This window comes from Macaca fascicularis, chromosome 10, assembly GCF_037993035.2.
Source record: "Macaca fascicularis isolate 582-1 chromosome 10, T2T-MFA8v1.1".
In the NCBI taxonomy this organism is placed as follows: Eukaryota; Metazoa; Chordata; class Mammalia; order Primates; family Cercopithecidae; genus Macaca; species Macaca fascicularis.
The window spans coordinates 34,347,989-34,365,820 of NC_088384.1; the positions used below are offsets into that span (position 1 = coordinate 34,347,989).

Here is a 17,832-nt window from a genome sequence, read left to right on the forward strand (position 1 = left end):
CAAGGGTGCGAAGTGGAGCCAGAAGCAGGATCCGGTAACGACAGCAGAAGTAGGGGAGAAGCCATCCTTCCTGTCTTCACCTGCCCCTCAGGATTTGAGAGGTCAGCCCTGCAACTGTTGACTTGACGGATTACTTGTTATTTAACTGTAGGGAACCTCCAGTTCATGAGCCACATATTTGAACCAAAGAGTTAAAATATTTCAAACCCCAGTGTATAACCACTACCCTTTCTGAGATCTTACCCGGCTACATCCGGGTGGGCAGATAAGGAAGATAGACAGCTAGAGCACAGCACTCATGCAATTTAAGAGGAGACCCAGCTGAATTCCAGTGCTTTAGACATGTCCACAGTCTCCCAACACCAAGAAGCAGCCATCAGGAAGGATGGCCTGGCCAGCTGATACAAATCAATTCAAGGTTTACCTGTGAGATAGTATAACACACGAAAAATATGTTTTCAGGAGAGCTGCATGACACACCGGTGAGTTGTATGTTACTGGAGAAGTGGGTGTATAGCTTAAAAGAAACCTCTTTGCCTTGACCAGATACATTGATGTGTGCCAGGATTTCCATCTGCCAAAAAGGCACCTTGGGAGATGATGTGATAATAACAGTAAAAATACCCTAACAGTAACAAACTAACTTGGTCAGGCACAGTGGCTCACGGCCTGTAATCCCTGCACTTTGGGAGGCCGAGCTGGATGAATCACCTGAGGTCAGGAGATTGAGACCATCCTGACCAACATGGTGAAACCTCATCTCTACTAAAAATACAAAAATTATCTGGGCATGATGGCGTGCACCTGTAATCCCAGCTACTCGGGTGGCTGAGGAAAGAGAATTGCTTGAACCTGGTAGGCGGGGGTTGCAGTAAGCTGAGATTGTACCACTGCACTCCAGCCTGGATGACAGGGTGAGACTCCCTCTCAAATATATATATATATATATATTCCATTCTGGGCCAGGCACAGTGGCTGACACCATAATCCCAACACTTTGGGAAGCCAGGGCAGGAGGATCACTTGAGGCCAGGAGTTTGAGACCAGCTTGGGCAACATAGCAAGACCCTGTTTCTTAAAAAAATTCAAAAATTAGGTGTGATGGCGCACACCTGTAGTCCCAGCTACTCAGGAGGCTGAGACGGTAGGACCACTTGAGCCTGTGATTTCGAGGCTGCAATGAGCCATGATTGCGCCTGGGCACTCCAGCTGGGACAATAGAGTGAGACCCTGTGTCAAAAATAAACAAATTCCTGCATGCTCGAGTGAAAGGACTGTTAGAGACTAGGGTTAGCCTTGGCTCTGGCTCAAGTGAGTCTTTGGACATGTTATTCAACATCACTGACTCAGAACCCTCAGTGTAATCACAGGGACTTGTGGGATCTTGTGACGTTCAAGGCTGCGTGTGTAACCTGCCGGTCGTCGTGCCCGACACAGGCAGTCACTCAACAAACACTGCTGCTTCTCTCTCATCGCCCGCTTCACAGGCAAGAAACACCTCATGTCATGTGATCTTGGAGAACTCTTGTGAACACACACTCCGTGCCAGTAGGAAGCCACAGAAGTTGTTTGTTGGAGGCAGCGTGTGAGGACAGAAACCACCCTGCCATAGCAGTGGCTTAGAAACTTGCTTTCCACACATAGCTCTGGGGCTTGCCCTCCTGGAATGAGAACATAGCTGTCAACGGTACAAAAACGTGAGTCCCATCAAGCAGCCTGCCAAGGCAAGTGACTGGGGCAGCAGAGGAGAAAAGCCCAAGTTGGTGGCAGCAGGTGTCTGAGAATAAGCGCAGGAAGACCTTTTGTACACTGTAGGTCTCTTTAACAAACCCTCTGAATCTCTCCTCCCCGGGGGTGACTTCTTCTAAAAATAGGCTAGAGCCCTTCTCCTGCAGATACCAGATGACGTGCAGCTTGACCAGAGGAACAGTGAAGTCCCCGAGGCAGGTAGTGACCCATCCCACTACTTCAGATTTCTTTTTTTTTTTTTTTTTTTTGGAGACGGAGTCTCGTTCTGTTGCCCAGGCTGGAGTGCAGTGGCCGGATCTCAGCTCACTGCAAGCTCCGCCTCCTGGGTTTACGCCATTCTCCTGCCTCAGCCTCCCGAGTAGCTGGGACTACAGACGCCCGCCACCTCGCCCGGCTAGTTTTTTATATTTTTTAGTAGAGACGGGGTTTCACCGTGTTAGCCAGGATGGTCTCGATCTCCTGACCTCGTGATCCACCCGTCTCGGCCTCCCAAAGTGCTGGGATTACAGGCTTGAGCCACCGCGCCGGGCCACTACTTCAGGTTTCTAAGTCAGGATGGCACCCATGTTGCCAATGGGATCTCCTGCGGGAACTTTAGCTCAAAGCAAGATAGGAGCGAACCAGTATCCAAGCTGATTCTTCACTGTATTTTGACCAACCCAGATCAAGGCAGCGGGGTCCTTCTCAGCTTCGTACATTCCGTAGGCCTGGCCCTAAACAGGAAAATGTCTGGGGAGACATGGTTCCGAACGTTTCAGAACAGCCGCACTTCACTTGGTTTCATCCCTGTTTCCCAGTGTGTGAGGACATGTGGGGGAATGTAGGGACTGTATTGTTTACAATTTGAATGGGGTCAAACAGATGGAGGCATGGGTCCCCCTTACAGCCCTGTCCATGATCTGGGCTCTGTGCGAAGAGGGCATCCCGATTTCACAGGGTGATTTTGTGAGTTTCTGAGAGCAGTGGATCAGGCAGCACGAACGTGACTGTGACCAATTTTGCTGCGGACTTGGGAACTTGGACTCATGCTGCCAGCCTGGTCATCTCTTCAGGTTTCTCTTCCTTACATCTCCCCTGAACTTTGCAGTTCAGAATGGGTTCATGGCTTGGTGCTTCCTTTAGTTCAAGAAGATCGGGGCGGGGAAGGCTTTGGGTGGACATGTGGGGAAGGCAGCTGAAATGACGTTAGCTGGGCTGGGCGTGGTGGCTCATGCCTATAATCTCAGCTACTTGGGAGGCCGAGCTGGGAGGATTGTTTGAGACAAGGAGTTCAAGACCAGCCTGGGCAACATAGTGAGACGCTGTTCCTACAAAAACACAAATAAGAGAAATAACCAAGATGAAATGATGTTAGTTGATCTTTCTTCAAAGTCACAGCAAAAATACCCAGTACCGCCTGGTAAAAGCAGCAGCAGGAGTGACAGGGACTAGCTTAAGGAGAATCTCTGAATTCCATAATGGCAGGAGCATACTTCTCAAATGGACGAGTCATTTCAAATCACAGCTCCATTCTTGCCGGAAGGTGACCACAGTGGGCGCCTTTTATCTCCCTGGGGTCATCAGCCTCTCTTAGCAGATGGGTGACACCCATACGCTATCCAAATGTGGGCCGCCCCAGGGCACAGATCTTGTCTGCTGTGTCACTGGCTGGAAGCGGGCGGTCAGGAAACATTTGTTGAATCAGTGATGGGATGAATGAACCCCTGCAGCCATCCTACTTACAGACGTGGGAAACAGGGCGGGAATCAGTCTCTGCACACAGCACCTCTCCCTCAGTCCTTGTCAGACTCGGATTCCATTCAAACTTCCCCAAGCTTATAAAGAAGGAAAAGAAAAAGGAATGGCAAGACAGGCCAGAAAGAGGCAGAAAAGGCCCTTGACATCCTGATTTCCGATGTGACACCCTTCTCGGTGGCCCAGAGCCCTGAAGTGCCCTCAGCAGCTGCCCTGCCGAGTACGGGGGCTTTGCCACCACGGCAGCGGGGAGGAAGAGGAGCTGCCTGCTGAGGCCCTGGGCAGACCCCGCCTGTTTATATCCTCTGCACCCACCTATGCCTCTCCAGGAGTCAGGTGGAAGCAAATAAAGCTCCCTGCCAGCTCTTGCCCGTCAGCCAAGAGCAGGTTGTCCTGTTAGGAGAAACGTTTCTTCCAGAATGATGTATGGAGCTTGTGCAGGCAGTGATATTCCAAAACAGAACCTGAGGTGAGGCCCAGAGCCGCCTTCCTATTTAGGATGTGGCCCAGATCCTGGGAGCTATTTCCTTGTGGTATGTGTGGGGCTGTAATTGGCCTCCCGGTGACCTGAGAGCTGCCTGCCCTGACCCAGTGAAGACTTGGCCTTGGAAATGATTGCGGATCTTACAATCATTTGTGAAGTGATCCCGCGTTGAGCTGGAAAGTCTGGAAAGTCGCTGTTGGGTTGTTGCTGCACTAAGGCATGTGAAGTAGAGGGCTGGGGGTGGGGCCCGCTAGCCGGACAGGCAGGGTGGACTTTGGCTTTGCAATCCAGCACCTTGCAAAGCGCGTCATTACATCTGCACTCCTGCTGTCTCCTGGGCTCTGCCGTTAGTTGAGGAGGGAGGAGGTCACAGGGCCGTCTTCGCTGCCCAGGCCCCCACTGTTACTGCTTTCACTGTCTTGGTTTCTCATCACCGTCTGATTCATCTGACAGACAGCCCCTTCCTCAGGACAGAGAATCCGGGATGCTGATTATTTTGATTTGTTTGTGCGTGTGGTTTTGTTTTTTGTTTTTTGTTTTTTTTAATTTCTCATGGCACTTTGAGATGAAGGGCTGGGAATGTGGAGCATATTTTGGCAGTTGGTGAGTTTGGGGTCCTTGCCCAGTGTCCTCTGAGTGCCACCTTCCCTCTGGCCTGCCAGTGTGCCTCCGTGTCCCTGTCTCGCCACAGGGTGAGCCGGAGCTCTGTGTGGACCTGCTCCGTGGCCTGGTGGGTCTGGCACAGGAGAGGCAGCTGGCCTCCCACCTCCTCTTTTCCACCGTCCCCCGAGCAGCGTTTCCGCAGGCTTTCTCCGGGGACTGGCGTGTGAAGGACCTGCACGGTTCCCAGAGCTTCTGGTTTCTTTTTTGTGGGTTGTAGCCAAGCCGCAGATTAAATCAGCGTTTCCCCTTCCAGAGCCCCGGCCCTGGGCTTGGACTGCCACATGCCGTTGCCTGACAAGCCATCGGTCTGCGGGGTTTGCAGAATCTCCAGGGCAGTAACAGTGGGAAGACTTGAGTGCCTGTCATTCCAGATGCCAGATTCTCTGCTCCAAGAAGCCTGCGTGAAGTGCTGTGTCCCTCACCTGGAAAATTACAGCGGGGAGGAGACAGTGGTGAAGATACCCAAAGGGGAAGGCTAGGGCTGTTGTCAGTCTAGGGACAGCATGGCGATCTCCTGAGTGATGCCTTTCCTCCTCAGGTTCAGATCTTGGCTCCAGGGCTCACTAGCTGTGTGAACTTCAGTTACTTCATTTGCAAATGACAGTGCCTCACAGAATGTATTTATCTTGCAGCCGGCTAACTCCATATGCCTCCGGAACACCTTTCTTGACTCTACCAGGCATGCTCACTCACCTTCTCTGTGTTCTCCCTTGGGACCACGTGCGTACTCACGAGGCACGTTGGACTGAAATGATTTCTACAGGACCCTCTGCTAGCCTGCAGCTCTTTTAGAGTAGAGAGTGTTTTAATCTGCTTTGTTTTCCATGGTCCTAGTAGCATGCTTGCCGGACAGTATGAGTTACCCACGCCAAACAGACATCTCTTGGATGTTTTCCGTCCTGAGTGTTTGTTCACTCTACTGTAAAATCGCTTCCATCTGAATTGTTGCTTGTTTCCCGGAAGTGATGGTTCTTACCCTGTTTTTCTTCTCCCATCTGAAAGAAATATCCCTTTTTATTCCGTGTTTATGGAATTCCCAGAAAGCTGATTCTTGGGTAGTTGCTTGATCTCCCTTTCTCATCTGCTTTCCGTTGAGTGGCAGTTGTCAAAAATAAATGATGGAAAGAATCGAATGGCGCCGCAGTCAGGGTATCCTCAGGCCTCTCCCCTTCATGATGGGGAGGCTGTGGATTTTGGGGAGAAGGAAGGATGGGAAGACTGGTATTTGGGGATGAGGAGCTGGTGCAGTTAGGGCCTTTGCTCTCCCGGGGCCTGGGAGGGCAGGTCTGGAGAAACTTGAGGCCGGATGTGTCAGAGTTGTTCTCTGCCTCTTTTCTGCATTACCTGTAGTGCACATTCCCTCACCTTCCAGATGCCCTAGCCCAGCATCATAGCATATTCTTCTGTGCCCTGAGCTCAGTGTTGGAGAATGGAGCAGTGATGTTTAGAAAAGACCCCCACCAAGGAGCCAAAGGCTCAAACAGGTGGGCACGGGTACAGGGCACCAGTGAACCCAGGTATTCGTGTTTTGCCCCTTCATCACACCATTACCTGAATCTGTATATAAATACGCCACTGGATCTTGCTTTTCTAGTAAAGATTCTCTAGTAAATTTGAAAGATGCTATTTGCTGGAGGATGCCAGTAATTCCAACAGATGTGCCAAGACCTTATCCTGTGACTACCGGGGTTCATTAAAAGCTCTTTCTGAGGCCGCCACAAAGACGTTCAAACACTGCACACGACAGAAGTGCAGGCCTTCAGAAAACACTTCACGCACAACCTGTCACAAAAATTGCTAAATCACCCACTGCTTTCCTTTAGCCGGTTTTTGCCTGATGGACCACCTGTCTCTCAACACTGGCTTGTATGATGTGGCATGCCAAAACCCAGCGTTGTCTCCTAGAGCTTAGAATGTTGTAGGAATCGGTAACCTGCCCAGCCAGGATGCCAGGCCAGTCATGACCTGCTCCCTTCGGCACCTCTGCACCTTCTTTGCCTCCTTAAAGGTCTGGTAACACGGCCGGGCGTGGTGGCTCACGCCTGTAATCCCACCACTTTGGGAAGCCAAGGTGGGCGGATCACAAGGTCAGGAGATGGAGACCATCCTGGCTAACACGGTGAAACCCCGTCTCTACTAAAAATACAAAAAACTAGCTGGGCGTGGTGGCGGGCGCCTGTAATCTAGTACTTTAGGAGGCTGAGGTGGGTGGGTCACGAGGTCAGGAGATAGAGACCATCCTGGCTAACACAGTGAAACCCTGTCTCTACTAAAAAACAAAAAATTAGGCGGGGTACGGTGGCTCATGCCTGTAATCCCAGCACTTTGGGAAGCCAAGGCGGGCGGATCACGAGGTCAGGAGATCGAGACCATCCTGGCTAACACGGTGAAACCCCGTCTCTACTAAAAATACAAAAAATTAGCTGGGCGAAGTGGCTCACACCTGTAATGCAGTACTTTGGGAAGCCAAGGTGGGTGGATCACGAGGTCGGGAGATAGAGACCATCCTGGCTAACACAGTGAAACCCCGTCTCTACTAAAAAACAAAAAATTAGGCTGGGCACAGTGGCTCATGCCTGTAATGCCAGCACGTTGGGAGGCCGAGGCAGGCAGATCACGAGGTCAGGAGATCGAGACCATCTTGGCTAATACAGATCAAGACCATCTTGGCACCATCTCGGCTCACTACAAGCCCCACCTCCCAGGTTCACGCCATTCTCCTGCCTCAACCTCCCAAGTGGCTGGAACTACAGGCACCCACCACTACGCCTGGCTAATTTTTTGTATTTTTAGTAGAGACGGGGTCTCACCATTTTAGCCAGGGTGGCCTTGATCTCCTGACCTCGTGATCTCCCTGCCTCGGCCTCCCAAAGTGCTGGGACTGCAGGTGCCCGCCACCAGGCCTAGCTCATTTTTTGTATTTTTAGTAGAGACAGGGTTTCACCCTGTTAGCTAGGATGGTTTCAGTCTCCTGACCTTGTGATCCATCCATCTTAGCCTCCCAAAATACTGGGATTGCAGGCATGAGCCACTGTGCCCGGCCAGAGTGATGGGATTTTAAAATCACCTGGTGTGACCTCCGCGCACACAAAGGACTCAGGCCGAGGTCGCCAATGATGCTGAAACCACAGGATGAAAGGATGCAGGCAGGGCACCCCGTGGCTTCCGGGCATCACTCATGGAGGACTGATGGGGAAGTGTGCCTGTGCGTTGGAGAGAGGCCTGGGCGCCACCTCCTTGAGCGGTCAGGCCTGGTGTCCTTCCTCTGAGCAGCGGTGCTGCAGTAGGGGCAGCATCACCCACGTGGCCTTATAAAACAGAAAGTGCCTTATCTAACCGTGAGGAGACAGATCCGCAGTGTGAGACGTTCTGCAGGCAGCTGGCTGGGCCGCCTCAGTGACGGGGCACGTACCTGGTGGGGACTTGGATCCCGGGGCAGGCCACAGTGGGGGACGCACCTGGTGGGGGCCTGGATCCCTGGGGCAGGCCGTGGGGCGTGAACCTGGTGGGGGCCTGGATCCCTGGGGCAGGCTGTGGCAGGGCGTGAACCTGGTGGGGTCCTGGATCCCTGGGGCAGGCTGTGGGGGGGCGTGAACCTGGTAGGGGCCTGGATCCCTGGGGCAGGCTGTGGGGGGGGCGTGAACCTGGTGGGGGCCTGGATCCCTGGGGCAGGCTGTGGCGGGGCGTGAACCTGGTGGGGGCCTGGATCCCTGGGGCAGGCTGCACCGGGGATGCCCTTCTCAGGCAAGGCTGCTTCAGGGGCACCTGGCTCCTGGCTGCCTGAGGTCTGTCCCACCCCCCTCACCACCAGTCACCCTTACGGGGAGACTGTGTGGTGCCCTCTGGGGGCCGGGGTTCAGGGTGATGAAGGAGAGAGAACGCCCTGACCTAGAGGGCAGACAGGGCCGCTTTCCTTCCTCCTATATAGCGAAATTCCCACTCTCACGCCAGGGTCCTCTTCTGGCCTGTGGCAACTCCGTGAATGCTCTGGCCTTCGGCCTGCCCCACGTCCTGGCAGGAGGGCCCGCAGCCTGGGTGTCAGCCCCCACCCCCACGCCCCGTCTGTGGTTGGAGCTCAGTGTGGTGCTTCTGTGCTTGTCCTGCAGGTTCAGGCGTGAACGGCCTGGAGGAGCCCAGCATCGCCAAGCGGCTGAGGGGCACCCCAGAGCGGATCGAGCTGGAGAACTACCGCCTTTCCCTGAGGCAGGCCGAGGCGCTGCAGGAGGTGCCCGAGGAGACTCAGGCCGAGCACAACCTGAGCAGCGTGCTGGACACGGGCGCCGAGGAGGACGTTGCCAGCAGGTCAGCGCACAGGGCTGCAGGATGCCCACCCGCCACCCAGCCCTAACAGCCTCCTCAGCTCTGTGTGCCTCAGTTTCCTCTCCGTGAAGGGAGGTAACGTAGTTTCCTCCTCAGGGAATTGGCGTGCGGGGAGAGTGAGTCCATGCCCTGACTGTTGAGAGCAGCACTTGGCTCACGGAGGCCTTGCAGTGGCTCTGCACAGTGGCCTCACTGGGTCCTCCTCACAGGAGCCCCATAAAGTAACCAAGACGCTGACAGTGACCACGGCTGGGGTCACAGAGGCTGGAGCCGAGATTCCAACTCAGGCTTCTCAGGTGCCAGCCCAGGAGGCCTGCTATCTTCCCTGCTGCCCACAGTCCATTCTCCCCAGTCCCTTTTAGGTTCTTGGCCTCATCTTGCAGTCAGTGAGGACTCCTCCATCAGACTCAATTCAGAGATTCAGGAAGTATTTATTCCTTGAGGACCTGACATGTCCCCAGCTCCAAGTTTGTCATTGGGAAGGGAAGTAGCAGGCTCGGCCCCCCGGTTATTTACAGATTCAGCAGAGGGAACCGGGTGATTCAGCTGCCAGCGCACTGCCAGCGCACCGCACGGGCCGTCTTGAGGGAGGCCAGCCCATCTCCCCAGGCATCTTTTTTTCTCCTGTAGGTAAAGGGACTGAAAATTTGTGCCCCAGGGGCCACGTGCAGCACCAGTGGATGCATGCTTAGGCAGTTCCTGAGCTATAATCACTTCCAGCTGGGTGATGCCTTTGGGGATGTGCGTGCTTTAATTCCAGGACTCCCTGTATCTGCTGCCCTGCACCCCAGGGCTCCCAGTGTCAGCGGAGAAGGCTTCAAAGTGCTCAGCCAATTACAGATGATCACAAGAGCCAAGAACCAAAAGGGGGGCCAGTGTCCTGCAGGGCTTCAGGACAGGAACTCAGGCTGCAGCCCCGAGGGGCGGAGGCCCCAAGTCGCCTTGGAGAGCGTTTGAATCACACACTAGGCACCTTGATTTAGCCACGATGAAGGGAACATGTGGGGATAAGGAGAGCAGAGCAGGTTTTTTTTTTTTTTTAAGGTCCAAGAACACTTTCCAGAAGGTGTTTGCTGGGCCAAGCTGCTTTCAGCTGCACCCACGACCTCAGCCCTCGTGTCAGACACCCTCTGACTAGACTCGTTCTTGGGCTGCCTCCCAGACGGCTCCTCCATGCATGCCAGGGGCAGCCTCTGCCTTGGCGTCTGCAGTTCCAAAGCTGTCACCGATGACGCATCCTCATCTAGAACTCTGCTTCTCTATCCAGGGCACCCACAGAGACCCCACCGTCCTCACTGTGCCCAGATGAAGGGGAGCCCATATTCTCTCTTCACTGGCCCTGCAGTGATGGTGAGAGATGCGTGTGTCAAAACGCATTTAGAAACCCTTGAGCAGAACTACTGGCTTGACCTTGGGCTGAGTGTGCTTCAGCGCCTTTTTCTCCACTGTAATTTATAAACTGTGAGAGGCAGGGGGCAGCAAGTTCATGTAATGTAGCAAGGACATTCCAGGAAGGCTAACCCCTGGCATTTAGAGCAGGCACCTGTAATCCCAGCACTTTGGGAGGCCAAGGTGGGCCCATCACTTCAGGTCAGGAGTTCAAGACCAGCCTGGCCAACATATTGAAACCCTGTCTCTAATAAAAATACAAAAATTAGCTGGGCATGGTGGTGCACACCTGTAATCCCAGCTACTTGGGAGGCTAAGGCACCAGAATTGCTTGAACCTGGGAGGCGGAGGTTGCAGTGAGCCGAGATCACACCTCTGCACCACTGCACTCCAGCCTGTGTGACAGAGCGAATCTCCATCTCAAAAAAAAAAATTAAGATTGAAATTAAAAATTAAAATAAAGGCCAGGCACAGTGGCTCACACAAGAGAATCACTTGAACCCAGGAGGCGGAGGTTGCAGTGATCTGGGATTGCACCATTGCACTCCAGCCTGGGAGATGGTGAGATTCCACCTCAAAAAAAAAAAAAAAAAAAAAAATTTAAATTAGCATTTGGTGCTATATAGAATGAAAAATAGTCTCTTAAAAGTGAAGAGCTGGGCGGTGGCTCACACCTGTAATCCCAGCACTTTGGGAGGCTGAGGCAGGTGGATCACTTGAGGCCAAAAGTTCAAGGCCAGCCTGGCCAACATGGTGAAACCCCGTCTTTTCTAAAAATACAAAAAATTAGCCTGGTGTGGTGGCCATCGCCTGTAATCCCAGCTACTTGGGAGGCTGAGGCAGGAGAATCACTTGAACTCGGGAGGCAGAGGTTGCAGTCAGCCAAGATTGTGCCACTGCACTCCAGCCTGGGCGACAGAGCGAGACTCCATCTCAAAAAAAAAAAAAAAAAAAAAAGTGAAGAGCCCGAGCTGGTGCAGTGGCTCATGCCTGTATTCCCAGTACTCTGGGGAGGCTGAAGCAGGCAGATCACCTGAGCCCAGGAGTTTGAGACCAGGCTGGGTAACAGGATGAAACCCCGTCTCTTCAAAAAATACAAAAATTATCCGGACCTGCCTACCTGCCTGTAGTTCCAGCTGCTCAGGAGGCTGAGGCAGGAGAATCACTTGAACCTGGGAGGCGGAGGTTACAGTGAGCCAGGATCATGCCATTGCACTCCAGTCTGCGAGATAGAGCAAGACCCTGTCTCAAAAAAAAAAAAAAGCACCCTGAGGAAGGAGCTATACATGTTGTCTTACTTCCCTGGGTGGCCGTAGGACACAGGACAGAAAGTGTGTGGTGGTTTTCTCTGTCTTCCCTACAGCACCAAGCACAGAGTTGGGTGCCCTTCCAGCCCTCGTCCTTCCTTGCTGAAATGTTAGACTGGAAGATGAGAAATGGTATCATTTTAAGGCATTAACCATTCCAGCCAAGGAACTCTCATTTCACAAGTTTAGTGGAACTCTTAACGTTGGCCTCTGCTGCAGGGGACAGCAGCGTGATGTTTCAGAACCTGACTTTGGAGTCAAAGCCTGGATTTGAAGTCCAGCTCTGCCACCTGCTAGCTGTTGGCAATTTACTCAACCTCTCCATGCCTCAGTTTCCTCATCTGCAAAGGTGCTGCACTTGATAGGTTTGTTTTGAGGATTAAGTCATATGAAGCACGGACAAAGGCCAATGCCCGGAATTACTGCTGCTGTTCCTCTCCTGGTGCAGCACAGGTCTCCCTCACTGGGAGGGGCAGGGCCAGGCAGTCGTCTTGTATTGGTTTCCTTAAACAGGGGGTTAATGCCCGGACGTGGGCTAGGCTCAAACTCACCCTGTCCGAGAATGTTGGTAACCAAGCTTTCCCATGCCAGAGTCACCCAGGGCTTGTGATGAAAGCACAACACGTTGGGCTGAGTTTCTGATTCAGTGCCTCTGGGGTAAAGCCCCAGCATTTTTAGTTCTAAAAAGTTCCCAGGTGCTGCTGTGGTCCGAAGACCACAATTTGAGGAACACCCCTTTAATTTTTCTAAATTTCTCTGATGATAAACATCACCTGGGATGCTTGGTTAAAAATAAAATTGCAGCCAGGCATGGTGGCTCACACCTGTAATCCCAGCACTTTGGGAGGCCGAGGCAGGAGGATTACTTGTGTCTAGGAATTCAAGACCAGACTGGGCAACACAGCAAGATCCAGTCTCTACAAATTAGCCAGCGTGGTGGTACACTCCTGTGGTCCCAGCTTCTCAGGAGGCTGAAGCGAGAGGATCGCTGGAGCCCAGGAGTTCACTGCCTGGGTGACAGAATGAGGCCCTGGCTCAAAAACAAAACAAAACAAAAACAAATGTAATTTCTAGGCCCTCCCTGGAGTATCTAATTCAGTCGGTTTGGGGTGGAGGCCAGGAATGTCAATGTCTAACAGATCCCCCAGGTGAGTCTCATAATCGATTCATGGTTTAGTCACACAAGCGCCTATAAATCCTAAACCTTGTCACAGACCCTTGGCCCAGGCCTAATCCGCTTCATGCCTCTACCTTGCAGTCAAGGTGGGGCCTGTCTCCTGGAGGAGACCCTGGAAATAGCACCTTTGTTTTCACTGGAAAGGTCAGTTGGCCAAAGCCCGGGGAGAGCTGGCTTTGTGATGTTAGTGGTGTTTTTCCATGATTGCCTTCCTTTCTGGAAGAATGTGCCCCAGGCAGCAAAGGCAGCTGGCGCCGTGCCCGTGTGCTGAAGATGTTCAGCATTTCCACATTCTTGGCTCTGGGGAGAAGTCAGGAGGGCTAGCACACACAGACGTTTTCTGATGAGACAGGCAAGGTCACAGGAAAGTAGATGGCACGCGTTGCTTTCTGTCAGAATAATACGCAAGTGAGAGAAGGCTGCTCCTTCAAGGCTGGCCGTGAATAAGTGGGGATTTCTGCCTGTTCTCTCCCTCCCGCCTCACCCACTTTTCCTGCAGAGGCAGTTCCTGAGCCATTGCCGAGCAGGATGCTAGTTTTAGCGTGGATTACATTTCCACCGGGTGAAGCTTGCCGCATGATGTCCATCTTCTCCAGCCACCTGCTCAGCATTAGAGTGTTTGCACAGTTGTCAGGGAAGGGAACCCAGGGGCACAGCCCAACAGGACAGAGGATTGCCGAGTCCCTCTGATTACGAGTGGGTTAATTTAAAAGTGAAAACCATGGTTCCCCGTTGCCCTTTGAAAACCACCCAGGAACTTCAAGTGGTTCCTGGCAGCAGCCTGTTCATTCGTGGTAGGGTCTGCTTGAATTCCTGGTCTGCACTTCTCAGGTTACATCCAGGCAGTGGGGAGCTTGATCGAGACCTTCTCCCTGGTCTTGTCACTCTGACAGAGGCTACTGGCTGGGAATGCTTGGGTTCTGGGAGAACCACCCAGGAAGGCACAGTGTGACACCGTGTGGGCCCTGGTGGGAATCCCAACTTCTTATGCAAATGACCCGACTTCCTTAGGCTTCAGTCTCATCATATAAAAGCAGAGCAGCCCCGGGACCTGCAGCATTTGTGTGATTAAATGAGCTACCCAGGGAAAGCAGCTTGTGCTGTGGGCACACGGTCAGGGCCGCCCTCCGTCAATCACTGTCATCCTCGGATCTACCCCTCTTGACACGCAGAGGGCTGCAGAGCACATCAAGTAGGTCTAACCTTGTCTGTTTAGAATCAAGTGGGTGTGCCCGTTGGATTTCTTTCCCATGCTAGGTCCGCCAGTGTCTCAGTGAGAAGACAGCTGGGGGGAAATTCAGAGCAGGTGCTTTGAGTTGAGTAGCTGGGTATAAACTGAGGCAGGGAAGGATTTTGCTGGACACTGTTCTAACTGGAACAGCCAGCACCTTCTGATGGAGGCTTTTCCGGGGGACAGTCGGGGTGCAACCTCTGACACCTCTGAAAGTAGCGTAAGCCTGCCCTGGCTTTCACTGCAGCCCCTGGCACATTCCTGCTGTCCTGGCCACGCTTGGCCCTGTGAGGAGGACAGTGGGGACCCGGCACCTGCCCTTGGAGAGAGTGTGGCCCTGGGGGAGGCAGACTCGAATCAAGCAATCTCACAGGGCAATACGTTGTCACCAGTGCCAAAACAGATCCTGTGAGGTGGGAAAGGTGATCCTGATGACTAGATCTTCTGACCCCATCTCTCCTGGGAGGCTGTGTTCTGAAAAGTCACCCTCTCCCCAGAGGGAGGGTGAAGTTGGTTGTCTGTGTTGCATTTGTTTCTGGTATAGTGATCTTCTGTGCTGAAGAAGTTTCCAGGCTAAGGTCGGCCGCACTGCAGGTTCCTCCCTCATCTGCCCTCTCCCTCCAGATTCCTCCCTTGTTTGCCCCTTCCCTCCTGGTTCCTTCCTCCTCGGCCCCTCCCTCCTGGTTCCTTCCTCCTCGGCCCCTCCCTCCAGGTTCCTCCCTCCTCGGCCCCTCTCTCCAGGTTCCTCCCTCCTCGGCCCCTCCCTCCAGGTTCCTCCCTCCTCGGCCCCTCTCTCCAGGTTCCTCCCTCCTCGGCCCCTCTCTCCAGGTTCCTCCCTCCTCTGCCCCTCCCTCCAGATTCCTCCCTGCTCTGCCCCCTCCCTCCAGAGACGCAGGTGCTCGGAGCTTCGAGGCACTGAATTCACACTGAGAATCTTGTGTGTGACTTGCAGGACCTGGGCAGACCCAGAGACTGCCCCAGTCCTTTGAAAACGATGGACTGAGCCGGGCGCGGTGGCTCAAGCCTGTAATCCCAGCACTTTGGGAGGCCGAGACGGGCGGATCACGAGGTCAGGAGATCGAGACCATCCTGACTGACGCGGTGAAACCCCGTCTCTACTAAAAAATACAAAAAAACTAGCCGGGCGAGGTGGCGGGCGCCTGTAGTCCCAGCTACTCGGGAGGCTGAGGCAGGAGAATGGTGGGAACCCGGGAGGCGGAGCTTACAGTGAGCCAAGATCCGGCCACTGCACTCCAGCCTGGGCGACAGAGCGAGACTCCGTCTCAAAAAAAAAAATGATGGACTGGAAAGGAGTTGGAAACCCCCACCCGGTTCCTCTGTGTCCTTCCCGAAGAGAGGGTGGCCTGTCTGGGGGCGGCATGCAGAAGCAAGCGCCAAGGTCTCTGGGAGGCGGGCTGGGTTTGCCGCTGGTGCGGAGGTGAGCATTGCTTTCTGCTGTCTTCTGTGCTCCCGTGGTCCTTGAGCTGTTGTGGAACCAGCTGATGCCACACTAACGGCTGTGGGCTGGCCTCGCTGGCCTCATCTTGGGACATTTCTTCAGTGCCCACATTGTGCCTGTGCAGCTGTCCTCACAACGTGGCGCAGGGTGAGGACAGGCCTGCACTGAGGCCCCTCCCAGTGAACTGCAGTGCGGCCCTGCCCTGCTGCCAACCGCTGGGCCGCCTTGCATAGGCCCTGGCTGCTCAGCTGGGAAGGAGGAACCGGGGCCTGCCCTTGGCCCAGCGAAGATTTGAGATGAGCATAGATGCATCCTGAGCCTTGCTTTGTGTTCAGACAGTGTTAAATGACATGCAGTAGGTTGTGTATTGTGTTCATTAATAAGAAAATAATGAAAACACCAATGTAAGGCAAAAGAATACCAGTAAAAGTAATGCCGAAAATAATCAAAATCCAGATGCCAGGTTTTCCATGGCCCAGATTCTTAGGTTCACCCACTTTAGACTTCTCCTCCCGGCCCTCCGCCCCCTGCGCTTGTGTTCTGCTACGCTTTAGCATGCTGTGCGTGCACCTTTCCTCCCCTTGAGAATAAGGAGCTTTTGTTATTTTTATATTATTTGTATCTTTATTTTTTGTAGAGATGGGGTGTACCCGTGGTTGCCCAGGATGGTCTCAAACTCCTGGGCTCAAATGATCCACCCGCCTCAGCCTCCCACAGTGCTGGGATCACAGACGGCAGCTGTCGGGCCCAGCTGAGCATAAGAGTCTTTTCTCTGTCACCTTTGTGTTCCCTGCAGTGTCTAGCAAGTGCGTTGTAAGGGGAAGATAATTGAGTAAGTTTTATTCAGGTAAATGAACGGGTGAAGCCAATTCACTACCTGAGCTCCTCGCGGCATATTCCTGTGTCCGCTGGCTGAGCCGGAGGTGCTCAGAAATGTTCGCCAAGTGAATGAATGAGCAAACTCAGAGAGCACAAATAATCAACTCACAGTCCCGCAGCCAGCCAGTAGCAGAGCTGGTGCGGCACAGTGAGGAGCCAGCCAGCTGGAAAGAGGGAATACGGCCCACAAGACTGCCCCACTTCTGACCCCAGTGGCGAGTGCCAGTCTCCCAGAATCACCTGCAGGTTTGACAGTTTGCTAGAACTTGCAGAAGTCACTGAAAGCTGTTGTCCTCATGGTTATGGTTCATTACAGGGAAAGGGCACAGATGTCAGTGAGCCAAGGGAAGAAGTACGTAGGGTGAGTCCAGGAAGGACCCAGACTCAGTTTCCGTTGTACTCACTGTGGGGCCAGGACGACCATATTCTCTCGTTATCGATGTGTGATAATACGCCAGGAGTATTGCTCACCTGAGGAATACTGAGACTCTGTGTTTGGAGTTTTTATGACATAGGCAATGATTGATTGATTGATTGTCCACATGGTTGATCTCAGTCTCCAGGTCACTGGATACCGTGCGACCCAAAGCCTCATCCTAATCACATTACTAGACTGTGCAACATGACCTGAGGCCCCCGGCAAACAGTGACAGCCCCGTCGACAGGGCATCTCAGGCATGTCTGGTTTACCTTCTTGAAGCCAAGACAAGGGCTGGGGTGCTGTCTTTGGACAAGGCGAGCTTCTTCACCTGGCAGTGGTCGCCCTGGCAGTGGTCGCCCTGGCAGTGCCCCTCAGTGCTCATCGTGGCGTATTCGCTGGTTCGCCCTCTCACACACAAGCGGGCTGTGGAAGAGCCTGCCTGGGCAGAGAGAGGACACACCCTCGCAGGAGGTCAGGGCAGATGCCCCCTCGTGCCTGATGCTTCTTGGGTTTTGTTGGGTCAGAGGTCAGGCTGTGGCTTTAACGTGAAAGCCGATTGCCCCCAGCCTCTCACTGCAGGCAAGGCCTCTCCTGAAAAAGATGCTTTGGGAATTATCAGACCACGAAACACTCAGAAACAACTCCATTTATGCAGCAATGTTGGGGGTTTTGCGCGTATTGGAGCCCCACAGGTTGCAGGGAACCCGGTGTTGTTCCTGTCCTGCCTCCCTCCACAGGGCAGGAGTGGGGTACACTGCTGCAGGAGGGTGGCCAGAGTGAGGAGCTACGGTTGGGGTAGTGTGTGTTGTGGCGTGTGCGTTCTCACGGGGGTGCAGCTTCCTATGTCAACCATGCTTGCCTGCAGCTGCGAGGCGAGTGCTTGGCAGTGCAGCAGCCGACAGGAGTGACGGCCCTGGGGTTAGAGGTTTGTCCCCACCCTTTCCCTGTCGTCTCTGTCCTGTGGCTTTGCAGTGAGCAGTGCCTTTGCCGTCATTTCCCTGTGTGTCCCCACGGCACAT

General features: G+C 53.5%; 1 protein-coding gene across 29 annotated transcripts in view; it reads left to right on the forward strand.

Annotated features, from left to right (window-relative positions):
- Positions 1 to 17,832, forward strand: part of MICAL3 (microtubule associated monooxygenase, calponin and LIM domain containing 3) — a 233,143-nt gene that overhangs the window by 170,495 nt on the left and 44,816 nt on the right. For all 29 annotated transcript variants that reach the window (XM_074004491.1, XM_074004508.1, XM_005568032.4 and 26 more), the window contains one exon: positions 8,737 to 8,932. In XM_074004491.1, the coding sequence (XP_073860592.1) occupies positions 8,737 to 8,932 (196 nt within the window). The remainder of the gene's footprint in view (positions 1 to 8,736; positions 8,933 to 17,832) is intronic.